The 22,647-nt window shown below is 36.6% G+C and overlaps 1 protein-coding gene across 4 annotated transcripts in view; it reads left to right on the top strand.

The window, feature by feature from the left end:
* CLEC16A (C-type lectin domain containing 16A) overlaps positions 1–21,949 on the top strand; it is a 64,327-nt gene extending 42,378 nt beyond the window's left edge. Inside the window, exons 21-24 of one of the 4 annotated variants that reach the window (XM_051632195.1) lie at positions 538–702; positions 6,181–6,324; positions 10,818–10,937; positions 15,095–21,949. In XM_051632195.1, the coding sequence (XP_051488155.1) occupies positions 538–702; positions 6,181–6,324; positions 10,818–10,937; positions 15,095–15,453 (788 nt within the window). In that variant the 3' untranslated portion in view covers positions 15,454–21,949. Of the gene's footprint in view, positions 1–537; positions 703–6,180; positions 6,325–10,813; positions 10,938–15,094 lie in introns of those variants that run through there. The other 3 variants (XM_051632193.1, XM_051632192.1, XM_051632194.1) reach the window with 3 other exon arrangements.
* The last annotated feature ends 698 nt before the right edge of the window (positions 21,950–22,647 follow it).

Below are 22,647 nucleotides of genomic sequence, written 5' to 3'. Positions count from 1 at the left end.
GTTCACAGAAGAGATATGTCATACTTTTATGGTTTGCTTCATGTTAATAGATTTAAAGCAAGTTAGAGGTTAATACAGGTCTATTTTTGTACTAGAATTTTAGATTGAATGGTAATGCAAAGATGGGAGGTTTTTTTCTGATTTCTCTGTGAATTGTGTCTTTAAGTGGCTTTCTGCAGTGTCTTGTATCTAAGGAGTGACTGTACTTGTACAGAGAAAAATAGAAGGTTTTAAAAAAAAAACAAACCTCCTATGGCTTGTTTAATGCAAGATTAATCCTTTTTCTGTCCTCCACTGTCTTCTGAGGTTTCCCTTGTGGGAATGTGATGTGGACAGCAATGATAGAAAAGGTTGCCAGAAATGTTGTCTCTCTTCCAATGCAATTGTAGCCATAATTAAGAGGTAAATACAGCCAAATTATGTTAAACAATCTCATTTACCTCTTAAAATCCTGAACAAACTATCAATTTTCTTTTCACCTGTTCTTCCTTTTATGTATTTTTAGTAACAAAAATTGTCAATTGTGATTAAACATAGCTCTCCTGGATCTTCCTGTTCAGCCTTCAACTGAAGTTATGGGCTTTGGACATAGCTCTACAGCAGCCCAGCACCTTCCATTCAGATTTTATGATCAGTCCCGACGTGGTAGCAGTGATCCTACAGTGCAACGCTCTGTTTTTGCATCTGTTGACAAAGTTCCAGGTAAGAATAACATTAATTATCAAGCAATTTTTCACTTGTGATTTGTATCTGCAAAAGCTTAACTGTGGCTTTGATAAGCAATGAAAAGCTTGTTGTGATACGTTTCTGAACACACACAATTCCAGGATGAGCCTTATGGAAAAATTTACTCCTAGAGAAACAAGTAATATCTGAGTGTGTGTTCCAGGTGCGTCGTGAGCAACATATCCATGGCAGTTTCTGCAAACACACTGGAAGTGTCTTAATACTTTGCCTTCCTTTAGAAATTGTGTCAGTTTAAATCATGTTTCACATACTTGATATGTAACACAAATGTCTGTTGTGCAAAGTTCCTCCTTTAATTTGGTTATGATCATTGCCAGTTTTTAAAAATAGCTAGGACATTGTGTGTAGCTTCATTTACCTCAGAGCTAGCAAGGCAGACTGCTACTTATAAAACATTAGCATGTATTAAAGGAATTATTCTAGATCAATGAACTCTTTGGTTTTCTGTCTCCTTTTACAAATGGACATCTTTGCAGAGATTTATTTTACAGACAGTGAACTTTTCTCCTTTTGGATTGAGTAATTTTAAAGTTGAATCTCATACTCCGAATGTCCCCCCTACGTCATCCTTCCCCCAGCTTTACATGCTGAGCCTGACATCATACAGTGTGGAATATCCCTCTGGACAGCCTGGTCAGCTGTCCCAGCTGTGTCCCCCCATCTCTATGCACCCCCAGCCTGCTGGCTGGTGGGGCAGTGTAGGGAGCAGAAGAGGCCTTGACTGTGTGAGCTCTGCTCAGCAGTAGCTAAAACATCTCTGCATTATCAGCCCTGTTTCCAGCACAAATCCAGAACATACCCCATATTAGCTACTGTGAAGAAAATAAACTCTATCCCAGCCAAAACCTGCACACTGATTCAAAATTCAAAAGCCCTACTTAAAAAACAGATGTTCTGCTACATTAGGAGTAAATTGGAGTTCATCTTGCTTGGGTCTGGGCAACAGAAATAAAGAAGGCTAGTATATTGTCCTTCAGGTGTTTCAAAAGACAAGTCTATAGTCTATTATGGGCATGTATTTATTTGCCATGACTTCCATGGAAAAGGTGTGGTTGAAAAGATTCCAGTGTTACTGTTTCAGAATCAACCTTCTCTAAGAAGAGTGCACTTGTATTCGTAGTAACTGACTTCATCTGCTAGTTCATTTTTGGGGGAAATGGGGAGATATTGGAGTGGTGTAACATGGTTGTTTATTCAAACAACCACACACTTATTTGGAATTCCAGGAAACTGAAACTTCCACTGTATGCACAAGCAAATTCAGAGGAAAAAAGTATTGTGCAGCTTTTGATTCCAAGTATGAGAAATCAGGCACAGGATGTGAAAGTATTTCAAAGGCTACATTTTTAAAATGCATTTTGTGATAGCCAGTAATATAATAAAACTGGATTAATTTTGGTATAGCCATCTTAATTTTAAAATCTAAAGGGGAAAAATGGTCTTTCGTAGCTTTGTAACCCTTCCAATGTGAAGCAAAATGTAGGCAAGAATTCTGTATAAAGTTTGCATCACTTCTTGGGAATAGGAAACTTTAAACAAAACCCAGGAGTTTGTTCAGATTTATGAGAATAAGATTTATTTCAGTTGTGTAAAATATTCTTAACTCTAGAAGCATGAACTAGGATTAATGAACCAGATACTAATCCTGTCATCATCAGAATTATGTAGAGCTAGCTCATTTCTGTGCACAGGCATTCAAGCAGAAGTGCTTAATTAAGGCAGTTTGACAGCAATAAGATTACACAAGATACAGTTTGCTTGATTTATGTAATATGAATTACTGCTTGTGTGCAATAAATTAAAGATACTATTGAAACAGGTTTGAAAACAATCTTTGACTGTTACCATCTGGGGAGTTCACAATTTACAAGGATTATTTTCCATTTAAAAAAGGAGCACAATCTGAGACTGAGAATTCTCAAGTCTGTGGTTTGGTGCTGACATGTGCTTTAGATCTCTCCATGACAGTTGAACTACTGTAAATATTCTAATTTCTTTAAACTTGTAGAAAGGACTTCTGTGGTTAATGGAAGAAATTAATGAGTTCCTCTGTACATTAAAGGACAGTCAAAATAAATGCTGTTTCAACAAAGTGCCACTTGTAATAGGGATGTTCTGGCCAGGCATAAAGAGCATGAACCATGGCAAAGAATTAAGTCCCCTAATTACTGTACTTCAAACTAATCTGTTTAGTATACTTCTAAATTGAAGAGAAGAAATGAGTAAAGCTGAAGCCATCATATATTGGCATTGCATGGCAAATGTGGAGACTAAAAATGTCAGATAATCCATTTTTCAGTGCTGGTTGGAGCTGCAGAGCTTTAAGTGACAATGCTTTTTTCACGTGTGTTTTCTGGGCAATAAAAACATTTTCTGCATTAAAACAGTTATTCTTCAGTTTTATGAGGTAGCAATGGAGTTTCTTAAATGTAAACAATCTCTACAATGCATCAGGTTTTCTGAGGCAGAATAGCACTTTGTGAAAAATCCAAAATAACTAGTGAAAGAAATAATTTTTCAGGCATGTAAGGATTTTTTTCATTTGTACTTGCAAAAAAGATCAGATCTAGCATTTCCTTGTTGACCAACTGTTGGACGAATATGTTGAAATACATTAATTACTTAGAATAGAAACAAATCAGAATACAAAAAAAAATACATTGGTGTAATGATATAGTTTACAATGAGAATGCAGTTTCTGCTTTCTTGTCCAAGGTTTTATTTCTATTTCTCAGGCTTTTTTCTTTTTTTTAAATTGTCCTGCTTGTCTTGTTCTTCGTCCTTCCGCTTCTCCTCATCTTTAAATTTTATTCTTAAGAGATCTTATAGTTCAGGCTGTCTTTCATGTGAAATAATTTGAGACAGAAAGGAGATTTTCTCCAATTTAGGAGAAAGGTTTGCATTATTTGCTTAAGAAAAAGTTGCTTTAAAGAAAAGCTAAGAGGCTGTTTCAAGTTTGGCATGAAATTTTGGCACGACATTTTGCGGCTGTTACATGAAACGTGGCAAAAGCGTAACTATTTTATGAAGAAACATAGTCTGATTAAAAAATTTTTATTATGGAAATAAGATCTTTTTCAAGGAACTGGCAGGGTACATCTTCACAGTAGTATTTTACTGAGTCTTAAAGAGAAAATTACGTTTATACAGAAGGGTGATTACTGGAAAGGAAATATGTTTGTAGCTAACCTCTATCACAACTTGAGAGTCATAAATTAGTAACAAAAGCACTCCTAGAACCTTTTACTTCCTCTAGCCATGATTAATTTCGCTGATCTTTTCTTTGCAGATTATTTCCTGAAGGAGTTTCCTTGTTAGAATACTCATTTTTGGCCAGTAGTTTCCCAGTTACAGTATTTTGAAGAATTTAAACTTACTCCTATCTAAATTACCTTCCTGTAACACACTTAAAATCCTTTCTCTGCAGTTGTATTGGGAGAGAAAGTACATTGAGATCATTTGCAAGCAGTGTAAGGCCATGAATCCATAAGTGCTGTTCTGCAGAACCTTCAGACAGGCCAGATTTCCTGTGATAGTCACAGAATACCCTGCTTATTTTTTTCTACTATTTGTTGAGGGTGGAATATTTCTCCTCCTTTGACTTACAAACCTTTTGTGGATGTAGAAAGCCTTGGATGGATATAACTTCTTCCAGCACTGCAAGGGAAAGAAAATATATTGATGTAAGTAAGCACCTGCCAAAACCAAGTTGTATTCACTTTAGCAGATGGCTTTTCCTCCATTCTCTGCTCACTGGTCCGTTGATTATTCTTTGTTTCCCATCCTAACTGGTATTTTAAAATGTGGCATATTGTGAGAAACCTAGTGCACATTTGCTATATTAAAAATTGTATGTGTCAGTGGCCCTGAGTGCTGTAGAAGTTTTTCACATTTGAGGTAGTTTAGTTTGTGGTTAACTTTTTGCAGACTTACCAGGCGTCACTGCGTGTAACCTCAGTTTAACTTATCTCAGTAACTGTAGAAGATCAATCCGTTTGGTTTCTGAAATAAAATACATGGATTTCTTTACATTAATGGAATTCTTAGCTACTTAGCAAACTATTTTGTCTTTAACTAAAATAAATGTTTCCTGCCATGGTGGTTATTTTATTATTTCAAGTGGCATTCATATTGGACATTGTTAATCATAAAATAAGAAAAAAGCTTGGTAAAAGTGGCATTCAGCCATCTAAAGCTATGATGCAACTTCTACAGCAATCCAGACAGTAGTTTTGAGTCTAGTTTTTGAGTATAAGCATAGAGGGTAAGAGGTGGGACTGAGTAACTCATCCATCCAGTGCCATGGAAGATTCTACATAGAACAAAGAATAGTGTGAAAAGAATAAAGAATTGCGTGGTGCCTTTTCTTTCTCTCATAACTGATTGTCAGATAAATTTCCTGTTTGCTGTTCACTATGCATTGAAGGCAACAAGTATATTGTTGGGTGTTTCACAGTGCACGTTGTGACTACTTCTAATAACTTGGGGAACTGCCAATTAAAAGTAAACTTTTGCATTAATACTTTTCCATGGGAGAGCGAGGAGAGCTGCAGAAGCAGCTGAGTTATGTACATTACCTGATATATGGTCCAGATTGAAGATACTTCTTTTGTTGTAAGTGCTTCAAATTCTGAAAAGCTGCTTGCTGTCAAAACTTGAAGAAATTACTAAAAGCTTCCAAGTACTAGGGGCAATGTCTGCCAAAGGAAAACCATTTCTAATAAAATGGAGGAATTGCTGTAGGTGTGTTGTTGTGCAGAAGAGAACCACAAGGGTGAAATCTTCTAAAGAAGGTAAGAGGTGAATAAAGTACGAGCAATGCAGTGGTAGTTGTCCTCACTGGACTTGCGTGGGACGGGCAGCTCATGAACTTTTCTTTCAGAGCACATGTAAATTCTACCAGGTAATTCCATAGCACAGTATGGCCATGGCATGGTAGAACACTTCTAGATTCTAGACCTTTAGGATTTTGATTCTTCTTTAGAACTGTATAGACTTTTCCAATCTGTGGCCTGGAGAAAAATCAACTTGTGAGATTAAATCCAAGGTTTGATTGATTAAAAAAAGTTGTTATTCCTGCCTTCTATCTTGAGAGGTTTTTTGTTCACTTATGACTGAGCTGTTTTCCTTTTCACATTAAGGTCTATGACCCATGAATTTCTTGAATATGTCAAAAACTGAAACATTCTGACACATTTTGACTTTGAAAGCTCTAAGTTTTAAAATGTTTTTACTCCTTTAGCCTCTACTTTCTCATTCACTGACCAGCAATTGTAGCACATTTTCAGTGCAATGCATTTGGGTTTTCAGACTTCTGAGATGAAGGTGGCAGAGGCTGCATCCTCTGGGTCACTGTGGAATTAGCCTGGTTCATGTAGGTTAGTTCTTTCAAGCTAATTGTTAACTCATAAATTTTATTGTCCTGTTTTGCAGGCTTTGCTGTAGCCCAATGTATAAATCAGCACAATCCATCACCACTTTCATCACCATCACCATCCAGTGGCAGTGGGAGTACAGGGCGCTGTGATTCAGTGACTGCAAGCTCAACATCCACTCCTGCTGCACAGAGCCCATCAGGTATTAAACCACGATTTTCAGCCTAGGCTCTAAGGGATGTAGAGTAGTTTATAATAAAATAAAGTTACTATGTTACTGGATTCAAAACAGTAGGGCTGTACGTTTTTAGATCACTTGATCCTTCAACTAAACGAGTTAAAGTAAATTGTGGTGAAAATTTTAATTATTTCTTCAGCTTTCTGGAACTTGACATCTTTTAGCAGCGATTTTAAGTACTGGTGAACTGATGTCCTGCTTGTTTAACTTGTCTTCTAGCACCTACTATTTAAAATGATGTTGGGTTTGGATTTTTTTTTTTTTTATCTGAAGTATTGCTTTCCATAAATTTGTCATGTGAACTGGTAGCCTTTCACCATAGTGCGTAAGTTGATCTCCCCCTAAGCATCTTTTTTGAACTGGGTGATGTTTGCTTTTGTGTGTTTATCTGATACTCATGTTCATTTTAAACAATGGGCCAAATATGAAATATTTAAAATTACTTATTTAGGATACTAATATTTTAAAGTTTTGCAATAACGCTACTCTGGCTGAACACCACCACCTCTAAGTGCAGAAGAAACTGCCATAAAAACTGACAGTGTAAGTTTCACAGATGCAGCTACCATGCATTTGTGTTGGTCAGTGTATTTAGTGGATATGTTTATACTGCAATTTCCTGTTGCATTAGAACGCCTTCATTCCTCCTTTTTTTGTGTACAATTTGTAGAGAATCTTGTAATGGTGTTTGTTCTGAGTGCAGATTATGTGTGAGGTAAAGCCTCAAGCTGGAGACTAAACAAGAAGTAGATCCTGAAGGGTGCATACTGAAATGTTTTCGAGCTAGAACTGACCTCTACCTCCTTTTGGTTATAAAACAATAGAGGTAACTTGATTCTCAAGACCTTTTCAAACAGCCTCCTCATTTTACCATTCACTTCCAATGTTGACCACCCCTTGAAATGGTTGTTCTGGTTCCTACTTTTAAGACGTAACCATTTTGCCTCTATTTGGAAGCCTCATATAAACTAAACTAGTTGTGAGGCTGCAATGCTGTGTCCTACCACTAGCCACATAGTAACCCTCAGCAGAGTCAGTGGAAATGAGCATGAGAATCGTGTTAGCTACTTCAGTCCCAAGTCAACAGCTTGCATTAACTGGCTGCAGGGATGACTTTTGAGCTCAGCTCCTGGGTTTTGTTCTGGTAACTACTCAGAGAGCAGTAACAAAGAGGAAGACTGTGGCTCTATGTGCGTGAGCAGGTAACTTAGTGCCATAGGACAAAGAACAGTTGATACCGAGGTGCATGCCTCAGTATCTAATCTGCATGTGGTTTAGGGATTTTGCTGTGTATCATACTTGCTCTGACCTTTATTGGTTCAGACATATGTTGCTAGCTAAATTTTAATTGTATTTGGTGCATAGTTGCAACATATCTTACAGTTTGTATTACTTGTGAAGAATCTTGTTAATGCAGAGAAAATCAGACTCAAGCAGTGAGTGTGCATAATTTTCAAAGCTGCTGTGTTGGTCTGAACCAAACTGCTAGTGCAGTTGCAACCAGTAATGAACAAGTATGTTTTAAATATTGTAGCTGAGTAGCTGACAGTGTCTTAAGGTCCTTAGTATAGTCCAGAGAAGATCCTGAAATCCCTGCAGCTGGGTGAGGACCTGAGAGGGATTTCTCCAGCCCAGGGATCTTTTTTGACACTTTTTGCTAATCTACAGTGTAGGATGAATGCTGAAGTGTCTTTCTGGGAGCAATGTTTCTGCATTAACTGATTTGACCAATTCACTGCAAGTTTGTAATGAATGGTCTCATTAATATTCTCTGTTCATAGTATTTATATGTAATTATGATCTGTAGTGGAAACTGTTGCCAGGAGCATGACCATAAAAATATTATCTGTTCGGTATGTGAATGTAGCTGCTCTGTGGGCTTCTGCATGAACAGAAGTACCCTGCTGAAATAAGTGATAGTGTCTTGAGCACTGTCTGTGTTATATCAGGTCTTACTGACCACTCAGCTGAGTTACAGAAGCAATTGTTGGTATTCAGCCACACCAATGTAAAGCAATGTGGTTTTCCCTTAACCTGTGGAGGACAATTGAATCTAAACTGCTTTACTCTGCTGTGAAGCAGAAGAGGAGGTTTGCTTGATGTGAAATGGTTGCTTCGATGAGGAAGTAACAAGTAGGTGTTGAACAGCAAGCAGCTACCAAAATCTGGTTTATGCTTCAAGGTAGCACTTGGATGCTGCCACCATCTCTCACATTTGAACCTCCCTTTTCATTTCCCGTTCCATTTTGAATATGCTCACACAAGCACATCTACATCCCTCCTTCCTTCCCTGCTCCCCTGTTTGTTCTGGCAGCTGCTTAGGTTGTTGTTCAGGAACTTCAGTCAAGAAGGCCAAACAAGATAAAGGGGAGATGTGTATATGGACTTCAAGGAAACTACAATTACCTTCCTTAAGTGCAACATCTTAACCTGTGACAGCGGTTTCTACTGTAAACTTGTGACTACAGCATCCTGAACTACTGCCTGTTCACAGATTTAAACTGTTCAGAGTTTGATATATTTGAGATGGTACCTCTAAGCTTCAGAGCTGGTTCAGGAAACAGGATTTGGAACATACATGATGACTTTTACATAAAACAGTGATAGATGAGAACAAAATAATGACATATTGCGTAATTCTTGGTTGAGAGAAAACAATATTACAAGACAGAGTATATATTAAAGGTTAAACAGTAAAAGCTTTCAGAAATGTGTCCCAGGAAAAAAAAGATAATTTGGTGTTTTGTAAAAATACTTCGCTTGCTCTCACTCCTACTTGCATCAAGTAATCATACAGTATTTTAATGTGAGAAGTGAGGTTAACTGAACTTACATAGAATCATGTGACTGCTGTGCATGTTTCGGTCATGGTAAGAGAACAATAGTTGCATCAACTGCTTTGTCATGAGCAAAATGAACTCTTATGATTCCTGAGTTTCAGCTATCCTAACTAATAATCGTCACTATACTTCACAGCACAGATACTTGAAAGCAAAGCAGCTTTAAAGCAGCTCCCCCATTTACAGTATTTAGGAATTAAGCTTAGCCCTTTACAACATCCTGGTTCCTTAAAATTAAAAGAGTAAAAGTCATCCCTTAGAAAAAGCAGAATCCCTAGCAAGACAGAAGAAGCAGTATCAAGTTCTGCAAATGCTGCTATCAGGTTGGGTTTTTTTTCCTTTGTATTTTTTAAATTAACATGTCTGTTGGAAAATGTTGGTGTAAAAATGTTGTCTTGCTGGGCAGGTTTTAATCATCAAGCCTCTGAGCTTAGAAAACAATCCCTTCTTGGCTACACTTGCAGGAACCAGACACTTCTTTAAAGTACTTATTATTATATATGCCAAGGATTAAGATAAGCTCTCTTACCGTAAGTTAACAGTCTTCCAGAATTTCATATGTGTAATGACATCTATGCTGTATTTTATCACTTTTTAAGTTGTCTTAAGCTTTAAAATGCAATTGGCTTCAGTACTTAAGAAAATGTTTACATTGGAGCAATGGATATTGAGGACTTCAGGAGGCATTGATTTTCTATGCCACTTATGCTGTATTTCACACATCTGGCAGATATTGATGGTAAAAGGTCTAAAATAAGTACAGAGGGTTGTCCTGTGTTGCAGAGAATTGGATTTCAGTCTGTAAAATAATATTTATTCCAAGGAAATGATAATTAATCAAGCATGGAGAGGCTGCAAGAGCAGTGCCTGCAATCTTACTGAAACCATCTCTGCCTCTTCTCTCTGTAATCAGTAATGTAAATGTAATTTGATCAGTTCTATGGTGCTGGTAATTTCCTAACTAGGTGAGGAAGGGTTTTTGTTTCTAGAAAGTTTCTTTTCTAGAAACTTCCTGTGCACCAAGCATCATCATCTGAACTGCTGCTATCTTATAAAACACTCAGCTTGGCTCTATTATAAACCAAATCTTGTACTTCAGTTTCATATCATAGACTAACAGGGCTGAATGAACTAAAGTATTGTCACCTGCACAGTAATGCACTTCCTATAATTTACGGCCAGTGGAAATCAGAATAATTCTGCCACCAGAATTTGTGAGAAATAGCTTCTCTCAAGATTTCTCAAGCATCTGAGTAGGTTGTAATGCAACTAAATGCCTGCCAGCCCCTGCTCAGTATAAATGCTGTTGGCATGGCCAGACAAGCCCAAACTATGTTATGAACGTTTTCAGATAGGTAAGCAAAAATTAGATTCAGCTAAACTTGCTTATTCCTAAAGAATGAATACTTCCAGTTTCGGAAGTATTATTTCTCAGACATGTAAGACTCTTGGTTTGGTGTCAAATTGTATTCAAGATAACAGCAGTTACGGATGTGTCCTTGTCGCTTATTCTTGTTGCTGCTCTAACATTTATCCTTTGTCTTCATTCCAGTTTCCCTTCCTTGTTCCATCGTTAAAGCCTTTGTATGATATATCGCTGTGTTTTCCTCTAGTAAGGTCTGGCAGGAAAGGACGTCGGCGGGTGTTTAGTCTGTCGGAGGCTGACAGTCACGGTGGACACTGGGTTTAGGTCTTCAAGCAGCAGCTGCAACAGAAACTCACGCAATATCAATTCAGGCAGGTTCCTCCATAAGCTTTCAAAAGCCCATAACAGTTGATAGAACATATTTGGTTTCCATGCTGACAGCAATGACAGTGAGGTAGGAAACTGAAGAAAGCATCATAAATATTTGTTTCTACTGTTTTTTTGGGAGAACTGTAAAGGGATAATTAGCTGTTTCTGAAAGCCGTATCTGCAGTTTCTCCCCTGTTTCTTGGCTATCAAGCTTCCAGCTTCAACACAGCTATGTCTTCATTTGCACAGGGGCAGCCACGGCTGTAGTGGAATTTAGTGAGCCCAGGCTCCCAATTGGATAGTAATGCAGGTACTTGACTGGCAGCAAGAAATCTGTTTATAACTCAAGTAAAATGGATAAGCATTCAGCATAAGACTGTCCTTAGACTGTGATGGCACAAGCTGAATCTTTTTATGATCACAAGCTCAGGCAGATGGCTTTATGGATTGTTTAATTGTCTAAAGAGGTGAGGAGGGGAAGCAGATTTTAAAAAGATGACAATATGCTTCAGAGTACCTTCTTTTCTATATAACCTGGTTTAACTTGTATCTTTCTTTTTACTATCATGGCATGAAGATATTTTACTCTGTTAATATATTAACAATCTTTACCATCTTTATAGATTCATTTTGCATCTTTTCACTTCATGTGCTGTTATTTATATTTTTGTTTTTCTTTCATAGTATGTGGCTGTACAGCTTAGTACACTTCTCTGTAGATGATACTCAGTTTTTCCTTTTCCTGTTCTGTGTTAACATCACAACTGTTTTAAGAAACTGACTTCACTTTCCCTTTTTTTGGGTTTTTTTGCAGATCTGGTTTATTTTTTTTTGCCAGAACACTTGCTTAAATCCATGGGGGCTGGGGAGACATATAAAGAAATGCTGTTTCCCATATTAGAGGATAACTTTTTTACATTTAAGAGAAGAGCATATCTTAGTGAGTGGTGATTTTATTCAGTTTAATTTACAAATTTTTTTGCTCTTTCTATCCAAAAGTCAAACTGGAATCAAATGTTAGGAGTTTTTGGATTTTTAAAAGCCAGTTAGTATTTTTATCTGCAATATAGACAGAAGTTCCAGATACTGGGTAGAGAACTTAATCTCTAAAAATACTGAGTACTTCAAAAGGCTTTTGAATCAATAGCTTGGTACCTATCTGGATTTTAGAGATGGAAATTCTTGTAATAGTCCCTTCTTGAGATATTTTTCAGCTAGGGTGCATCTTTTTGCCAAATGTTTATTACTGTTTCAGAAACTTTAAGAATTCAGATCATACATAAATATATAGATATTTACCTACTTGGATCCTTCTCTGAATTTAATATGACTTCAAAAAGCTTTGGAATGGTGAGCCTCAAAGATACTCTTACTAGTAATTATTGTACCTGAGGCCATGTATTCAATTAACTGCGAGGCGTTAAATTTGGAAACATTTCACTTCAAGAAGTTGGTCTAATTTTTCATTGTAATGCCTCTTACATACCAAGTTTTCATTCCAGGATGCTGGATCTCTGTATTTTATTTTCTATTTAGTTTCCTTCATCTATAGTCCTCTATCCAAAAGATATGGGAGATGATTGTGCTTAAAAACTTACCTAGCACAAGCTTATAGTTGCAGTTTCAAGCTAAGTATACACCTCAAGTAGCCTGTGAATTTGAGAGCTTGGTCACAAAGATTTTAAGTACTGCTTTCACAGCCATGGAGAGTAATGTTTTTAGCTAAATATTAGTCCGTAAGAGGTAATATATTGCAAAATAGTAACGAGAGCTTTTGACCTTTCTCTAGACAATGTTAATAATTCTCCCTCCCCTGCCCCTTTGTGTACTGGTATTTGCTTTCTGCCCCTGCAGGGACCAGTAGCAGTTAGCAACTACCTGGTTATTTTGGCAGTAATGCCATGCTGGCTGCAAAAATCTGTCTCTTCTACCTTTTAATACCGGACAGAGTAACAGAAGGGAAGCTCTGACAGTGACTGATGAAATGCTGAAAGTAGAGGAGAGACTTATCTCTATGAATAGTGGATAAAAGCAGAAGGGAAGCACAGAAGAGTTCTAATTTTGTATTCTCTATAAATAGTGCAACTAAAATACTGAACAGAGTATCCTCTGCTTACATTTTTTTGTATATGTTTATCTTTTTTCTGAAGGTTTTGTCAGACTTTTGGATAGAAAAGTTGGACTTGTTGACTCCAGATACTTTTTGTGTTGTTGTGTGGAAACTTTTTTCAAATACTTTCTTTTACGTTGTGGTGTTAAGAAGGGAGTCACTTTAGCGCTAAATTAGATCTTAAGTGGAAGGATTTGGGCACAACACAGCATAACAAAAGAATACATATAGCTGTCATGGGTGTCAGTTAATGAAAGTATTGGGATAATATTTTAATATTTTGTTGGGAAAGGGGGGTAAATTATTTCAAAAAACTGAACTGTAGAATCAGAAGTGAAATAGCAGAACTGCAATAGAAATATACAACATTCCTGAGCAGAATGCCATTGATTGATGATACTTGATTTACCAGAATGTCTCAGGTTTCTGAATCCTGAATTTTGGTGAATATTCATTCTATAGTTAAGATTTAAAATAAGCATGGCAAAGTACACTTGACATTCTTTTAAGGTTTTGTAAATTCAGGAAGTAAGATCACCACAAACTGTTTTGTGCATACTTAAATGTTTGTGTTTATTTTGTGATTCAGAGAAATGAGGCTTTATTGCATTGTTTTCAGCAGTTCATTTTCCATGCAAGTCTTGCATCACTTCCTCCATTATCAGTGGCTACATTCTCAGGAAAGCTTCTTGACAGCTAAAAAGAAGAATCTGCAGAGATACTTTGAATGTGCTCTTATTTTTCAAAAATAGCCAGCAATGTCCCTTCTATTTAAAGGAGACTTTTTTGCAATCTATAAATTTTGGTTTTATTAAAGTGAGAAGCTTTTGCCACTAATTCAGAAAAAAAATAAAATTAAGTGGTTTTCTGAAGTGAGAATACACCATTGCTTGGGGTTATCATACCAGAAGGGTAAAGAAAAAAAAAATCATGCTATTATCCCACTGATAATTCACTGATCCTTTCCATTCTCAGCTTTTTCTTTTTGTTTTTGTTTGTTTGTTTGTTGTTGGTTTTTTTGCCTTATGTTTATGCTTTCTGTTCTCTTACAGAATTAATTCGAATAATTCTGAAACTGGAATATTTTTCAGGTCGCTGTGTATTAAAAACAGATCCTAATTCTTAGCTTCTGTATTCACTACATCGCCTAGTAGACTTCTCTGCAGATGCCTGTACACTTGAACACATGCTATTTCTTGCACAAGCTGTAAAAATGGTCTGTCTTGAAGCTGGATACCTGTTATTTTAATGACATATATTACTCTGGTCTGAAAAGAATATAGGGCTGGATCACCTCATCGTCTCCATTCACTATCCACCTGAACCAAATGAGCTGTTTGCTTGAGAGTTAGCTGGGATTTTAAGGGGGAAAAGGACAGTACAAACAGCTGTTAATGTGGGGTTTTTTGTTGTGTGGGAATATGTAGTACCATATCAGTTTTCTGTGGTATGTAATGCTTATTCCCAATTTTATCTGTATACTGCATGCTTAGGAGCACAGAAAAAAAAATCTTAGCAAGGAAGCCTGCATAAAAGCAGGCCTGTTCTGCAGCACCTCTCAGTTAGAGTAAGCACATTATTCTCCTTCCTGTTCTTCTGTAGTTCTGCTTTCTCTGGTTCAGGTGTCACTTAAATGTGAATCTGGAGAATTAAATGAGAGAACAACTTCCAAGTTTTTGTAAGAAACCAGCCACCTCTTGGGAAAATGAGATATGGGGGTTCTTTTTTTATTATTATTTCTAAAGTGCTTTCTTCTTCCCCTCAATTTCCTCTCTCTAGGGATATTTCTGATATTGCTGTGTATTCTCATACTGAATGTGTTAAATTTTCTGGTTCCTAATTTGAACAGATGCCATCTGGTATTTTATGTTAAGCCTTCATAATATTTTATTTCTAATTACTAAACAGTGAATGTGTAAGGATAGTGCTTCACAGAGCTGCATTTTCCACCCAAGTATTCTTAAATATTAATAAATAATAGTATACTGTTAGGTTTAATGCACACACTCAGTTGAATATTGATTGTTTCTCGGTGTTTTCTTTTATTAGATGATGCTTCAGCTCCAGAGCAGCCTCAGATGACCATTTCTGGTCAGATGATAATTTCTGGTCAGACGATGTTGACTGATGAAACTCTTTCAACTGTCTCAAAGTCGAGCAAGAATGCTGTAAAAAACTGTGACATAGAAACAGCAAACCTGTCTCCTAGCCTGATTCCTGCACAGCAGCCCACAATATCCTTAATAACAGATGACAATACAGATGCATTAAGTGTAGAGTCTCTTACACTGGTGCCACCCGTCGACCCACACAGCATTCGAACATTCAGCTGCATTCCTCAGTCCTCTTTGCAATCTGAAGTTGAAGTTTGCAAAGTAGAAGAAGTAGAGGAAGAATGTCCTGACTAAAGCCAGCCTGCAGACTGTGATGAACAGGAAACAAATGCAGCTAAATTCTTTTTGCTCTTTCTTTGGAAGTGCAGATGCTGAAGCCTGAGAGGCCATCTAGTCTGTAAGAAGAGGCCCTCTAATGAAAGAGAATGTGGGCAGCTTGTTAACATCAGATGCTCAGCATATTTAAACTGAAAAAGAAACAAGCCACAACAACAAACCACCAACTTTTGAATCTGGACTGGTTGTTTCCTACCAATTTCTGTTATACAAGACCATTAAAGTATTTCAGAGCACCTACTTCCTTTCTATTAGAGAGTTCCAGCTGCAGGAACCAAGTTAGCTATACAAGGTCTACAGTGGCAAAGTGAATACATTTTTGAATACCTGGCTTCAAGATATTCTATCATTACTTCCCTGAAACTGGAGGCATACCATCGGCCAGAAAAAAATATATATTGTAGGGCAGAGGTAACATTTCCTTTTGATACAAGGTGTGTTTTTCAGTTTGGTTGTGTTATGTTTGTTTTTTTTTTAATCCTGATCTCATTCATCTTTTGGAGGTCTGCATGATACCAGCAGGCTTGGCCACTTTCAGTGTTGTCTCCATAGGTTTCCTGACTTAAATATTATGTTTTTCATGTGTAATATTTATTTTGATTCAAAGTAAGATATATATATAAAAAAATTTCTTAAAAGCTAAAAGCCTGAAATGTAATGATAAATGCTTACTCAAATTACCATAAGGGATTTTTGAGACTACTTCAGTCTTTGCTTAACCAGCTACAGAGGAACGTGAAATGTTACAAGAGAGATAGCATGTTTGTTTGCTTCTGACAGTCAAATTGCTACACCTCTGAGGAATGGTGAAATTATATCCTTTCTACTAAAGGACAACTTCTAGAAGCAGATGGAAGCAGTTTTACTCCAAAAAGGTTTTTAAATTTCTCATCTTCATGTAGGAAGTCTGAAACTCAAAACAAAAGGTATTGTGTAGTTTTTTTCCTGTCTAGGGTAGTATCACAGCTAAACAACATTCTGTAAGAAGTTCTGAGTTTATGCTTACCTTACTTTGCTTCCTAGATCCTGATACCAAGTTGAAAAAGTAGTGGAAAAGTTTGGAATGCTCTTTGATTATTTTATATGTAATTTAACTGGAATAGAATTTAAGAATTTTCATTCATTTCCATGTGTGTTAATTTAAATTAGTAGTAAAATGAGCAGATTGTCATTATTGGTCTGCTAGTAACGTTGACTGCTTTCTGGCTCTCAAAGATTGACTACTACTATTTACTTGGCATTGTGATTTCAGTCACAAGTGCAACCTGTTTCCTCAGTCTGTCTCTATTAACACTGACTTCATATCAAGCAGGTCATTCTGAGAAGTTTTTACCTACTCCCCAGTCTCTTATTGTACCTCTTCCTGGCTGTCAGATAGAACACTTGAAGTGGTTTAAAATGTTAAATTTATATGAGGTTTATTTACCCACAATTCTAACTTTGCTCACTTTTTCTATCCTTTTCTTTGTGTAATAACCTTTGTAAAATATGTGTGCAAGGTGTCTGCTATTGAACATCATCACTTTTTTTTTCTTATTAGCTTTTGCCTTCAGTTTTGTTGATTTCTAGATTTCTGTGACTTCTACTTTGTCTAAAACTAATTTAACCAGTATTCTGACCATTCCAGAGTGGCTGAAACTCTCAGTGAATTCCAGGAGTTAGGTATTCTCAGCACTGCTATGGATATGGGATGAGATTTTGGCATTGCTGGAATAAGACCCTACTATTTCTTTTTTTTTTGCTCATATGCTTGGGGTGAGTTTACAGTCACTGTTGCAGCTAATGTTTGTGTAGGTAAACAAGCCTAGACATCAGCAGCAAATTGGACATAAGGCCCACATAACTTTTTATTAGCTGAACCGATTGTGGTCTAGGCTTCCTCTAGTATATTGCAGCATTCCACTCTAGCCCCGGTAATATTCTGAAGATCATTATAAGAAATTATGTGTTGCTTAATTTGAAAGCATTTTATGTTAGTTGTTAACCCTAACTCTTGACCCAGATTACAGAAAATACCACTGTGAAGGCTGAGTTCTCTTAAATAGGAGTAGTTTTAGACAGGAAAACCTTAATCTTTATCTAATTTCAAATTCAGTTCTAGCAAGATTAGGACCATGCACAAAGAGTCTTTTTACTGGCTATGCATAATCTCACCCTTGAGCCATACTGCACAAGAAATGGGACAAAGAGAAGGAAAGCTGACTTTGTTCATTTCATTGACTTTGAGTGGCTTTTAAATCTCATGACCAGCTGTTTACTGAGAGCTTCACAGGAAATGACTGAGATAGAGACTATTATTAGGAAAACAAAAGACTGGCTCTACAGAGTAGTCTGCTGCTGGCAGAGCCTTGCTGGTCAGGGGGTGGTAAGGTGGGATATCTTTTAGCAGTTCTATCAAAAGCTCTCTGGAAAAATAGAATTACATTAGGAAAGCTCTGACTGCACCAGCTCTACCAATGTTGTGTTATATAAATGCTACTAGTGGTATAGACCAACTTAAATCTCTGAGTGGTTATGCCACGAACAATTGATTTTTTACTTGTTTGTTTCTAGTATTAAGGCATATGTGTATACAGTTTGACTGTGCTTCATGCTCTATTAGGAGACTTCAGAATCTAAAAGCTCTGGAGATGCTGAAATAATCTGTCATCAGCAATCTTTTATCTCTGTAAGTATGGTGTTACACATCTACAGTTCCTTGAAGGGTATCATATCTATCTCTCCCTTATCAGAAAAACTCAAGAACTGTTTTTTTATCCCCCTTTCACTGTAAAAAGGAAACTCAACTAAGAAAGCATGAGCACATCAGCCACAAACATAATTTTTTGGTAAACAGAAGTTGATTTGAGTCAGTGTAACATCACCCTTTTTAACCAAATCCAAAAACTAAGTTGTGAATGAGAGCAGCAGTTGTTTAACTGACTGTTCACAAGGCTGGCTATTTCAGTGAAATACTGCAGAGGGAGGCAGAATCACTCTAAAATAAACCTAACAGTGTTCAGAGCCAAACGCTTAAATGTTGGTGATGCTGAATGCTCAGTGTTTGCTTGCAGAGGCTATGCCTGTCTTCAGACATACTCTGTTAACTTAAAACTGTTCTATTATTCTCTTCCTTTTGAGAAGAGAAACCGAAGAAGCCAAGGCATATGGAATGTTAAATTGCTACTTTATGGTCTATGTCTCACATTTTCAAATCTTACCAAGATATTACTTGTTTACTAGAACTATGTGTTGCCTTCAGTAGTAGGTCTCACTGCCTTTTGCAGTCCACCTTTGCTTTTCTGTCATTCAGTGTACAACAATGAACAAGACACAAGCTTTTCATTTATGGAAAAAGTAACAGCAGCATACATTTGGTAATCTGGTAAAGAAGGGGAGAGAGAAAACATTAGTGCCCAATTCTAATGTCTGGTTCACCACACAGGTGATTAAAAATTAATAGTTTTGCAGAAATTCTTTGATATAGAAAGAAACCAAAGGTTTTGCTTCCTGCACTTTGTTTTACAAGCTGTGTGGATTAAACCAAATTCATTAGAAATGTAGTCACATATAAATACTAAAAACTGTATATTTTGTGTGCGAAGTCATGAATTATATCTAATTTGTATTCTCCACTGCTAGTTCATGCTAAACTAAAATTCTGACTTCTCTTCCTTAATTTAAGCTAATCTTAAAAAAAAAAAAACCAAAGATGTAAAATTACACCTGTTAAAGAAGCACCTCAACTTTACAGCACGGTTTGAATTTTCCTTGAAGTCACTTGGTGAGGAAATATTTGGAATATCGTCCAGAATTCATTTCTTCTTTTGCAATATTGTTGCTAAAGAACAGGTATGTGACAGTTAAAAACTCTTGTTATATACCCAGAATTTCTGGCTCAAGTCTAGATCAGTATTCATAGTTTAAGTCAATGTCCAGTGATTCATGTGAACCCTTTGCCCAATAGAGACAGAATATGGGGGAATAATGTTCCTCTGCAGATTCAAAGTATTTGTGTGTGTAGAATTTTAAAACTGATGGTTAAAGGAGTTTGTTCATAGCAAGATCAGCAGTCTTTAAAAATAAGGGGATTTTTTTGATATATAATTAAGTAGTAAGACATGAATGACTGTAATTTCCACACTTACTGCAAATGGCCTGGGATAATTACTTTAAGCTATCTAGGAGTTCAAGAATTGCACTGCAATTCAGTGTCCTTGTAGCAAGTTACACTTAAAACTCTTATTATAGAAGACATAGGTAAGCTAATCAGACAAGCAGGTCAAACTGTATGTGTATGATGATGAAACCACACTTCATAGAAGTAAACACTTTAATCACATGGTGCTGTCAGTACTATAGTATAATAGTCACTCTTCGCTGCACAAGTTATAGGTAAATAACTAGAGAATGAATAGTTTCATTAACTTGGATGTAGCACTCTTTCAAAAAAACCCAAACCCACTATGCTATATATTCTGATGTTGTCTTCACTAGCCAGCTAAAGTTAAATGGGGAGTTGCTTTTAAAAGAACATTTCACAGGCAGCTGTTGTCTGGGAAAATAAATGTTTTAGTCATAAAGTTGAATCAAAGACTTAGGAAGAGACATCAGACAGGAGCATCAGTGAGAGCTAGGCATTTCACCTAAAACATGGTTAGTCTCCTTGATTAGTCTCCTATACTTATTTTCAGGCAAGCTAATGTTAGGCATCTAAATGTTTGTTGAAAATTATCTTCTTAGCAGTCACTTTCCTTCTTCTTGGAAGAGTTTTTTAGTATGTCACTGTTTAGCCATCACTGGCCTGCCCTAGGGTATCACTGACCTGTGAGTCAGAGAAGGCTTTGGAGTGGTTCTGTCCTTGCCTGCTCTGTCACTCTTGCGTTTCCCAACATTTGCGGCATGAAATAGAAACAAGTATAATTACTCTTGCTGTCTCCTATTGGCTTCTGAAAAGCAGATGGTGATCCAAGCAGGGCTTGCTAGGGTGGGATGTTTTTAGGGGTGGTGGGGTGGAGGCTCTTGGGTTTTCTCTTGCTGCTGAGGATTTTTTGAGCAGCAGCAAAGACATGGGAGATGCAGTTCTGGACTGAGTCTCAAACAGAACATCCTTTCATATGGAAACCTATTTTTATATTACATTTGTACAGAATTTTCCTTATTTTGATCTCCCAAAGTTTTTAGATTTGTGCATTGCTCAGATTTGTTTTCTTTTGCAGGGTGTTAAAAATATGTATTTTATGTTTGTTAATGTATTAAAAGCATAAAACTAAATTTTGCTTGTCTAATAAATGTGCACTGTGGCGGTATCTGTTTTACTGTTTGCTGACTTGAATTCATTGGTTCTTAAAAGGAAAAGCTTGAGTCATTGTTATGACTGTCTTGTTAGCATAAATAAACATGTGGAGTGATTTATTTAAAAAAAAAACCTAAAAAGGGAATAAGAAGCAGGTAACAACTAGGAATACTTGTTCATTACAAACGTTAACAGTTAAGTAAGGTTCAGACTAGTATAAAAGATTCCCAGGATTCTTTCAAGATCATAATCTTAAGATACATGAGATTTTGTTTTCTGTTACTTCTGGTTACTAAAGTGAGTTTAAGACATAGTAATCGCAGTGTGATAAATATTTAAGTAGGAGATGAGGGTCTGAGGTTTTGTGTTTGGGTGTTGAGGTTTTGTGTTTGGGTGTTTTTGAGGACTAACTACAGCAGAAATATTTACAATGAACATGAAGATAATTTTGTAAAGATTTGAGTATAGATTCAAGTGTGCAAATTTATAGACCTTTAGAATTTCTAGGAACCTTGTTTTGCCCAGCAACTGTTACCTGTTACAACTCTAGAGGACCTGCTGGGAGCATTTTAAACTTTCAAGGTTAACTTTAGGCATATCCACTTGTGAATAGCTGTGTTGGTATTTTTGCTGCAAACTTTCTACTTTATTTTGAGCTGTTAAGGGCAAAGAAATGTATTTTTCTAGAATGAATGTACCTGGGATTTAAATGCTACAGGAAGCATTTAGTGAACACGAAGGATTGTTCTCCTAAGAAATATATCTCAATAAAGTTATGTCTAAAATTTACTTCGTTTGAGGGGGGAAAAAAGAAAAAAAACCAACAGTCCTGAACATGCACTTATATTTACACGGAAAAAAGCCCAAACACAAAGTGTATTGAGTTCTGAAATGTCTTTCTACACTCAATAATTATTAATAATTTAATGTATGTTATGTCAGATATTTGGAGTGAATGTGACAATATCTTATGTTAATTTAAAGAAAAATGTAAGTGTCTGGGAAGGAAGTGAAATTAGAAAATACTGGTGTGTGTTTCTGAAATCCAGATTTCTATAGCTGTGTCTGTATTTGCTGGCATTACTTGTGTGTCATGGCTATTGAAAACCTGGACAAGAATGAACAATAGACCTTTCTTTGTAAATGGAACTTGGCAATAAAAATGGTGTTACTAAGAAATCTTCCTTCCCTTTCATGTTCTGTTTCTGGATTTCATGCAAAAGGACATCCAATAACGGTGAAATGCAAAATGTGCAGAAACTTCCTTTTGTTAAGAAGAATGGTGTGCAAATGTGAATGTCAGGCATGTTAATCTTTAAACCGAAAACTGAAAGAGCACAAGGTGTTTTTGCATTGTGTATGCAGGAAAGACAGTGTGAGAGAGAGAGCACAGAAAATAAGCCTGTAGAGGTGGTGAAAAATAGATGAGACCAAGGGTTAAGTGTGGCTGGGCAACACTTAAAATGTCTCTGAACCACTTTAGAAGTGCCTGTCCTGTGTGATTTCTTCCCCAAATATATCCTTGTACCCTCTGCACCTTTCTCTGGTGCATGTTGCCAGTTCAGTATATGGATTAAATCCAACCAGGTTATTAGTTATCTTGTTAATTAGCCTATCCATCTGTAGGAATTAATTACACTCAATACATTCCTTGTGAAATACTATTTCTCAGACCAGGCATTGCTCCAGAAATTAAATCACATTATACTGTGAAATAAGCAAGCTAGGTATCAGAGGTAGGAGACAATACTAGGATTTACTATAAGATGCAAATATTAAATCATGGTGTACTGGGGAAATTAGCTTAATTGTGATTCTGGCCAGCTTTAAGGATACCAATTTTAGAATTTGTGGCCAGGAAGTGCCCTTCTGTTTTA

The sequence above is a fragment of the Apus apus genome, chromosome 14 (assembly GCF_020740795.1).
Source record: "Apus apus isolate bApuApu2 chromosome 14, bApuApu2.pri.cur, whole genome shotgun sequence".
Lineage (NCBI taxonomy): Eukaryota > Metazoa > Chordata > Aves > Apodiformes > Apodidae > Apus > Apus apus.
This window is presented reverse-complemented; position numbering and strand designations above follow the sequence as displayed.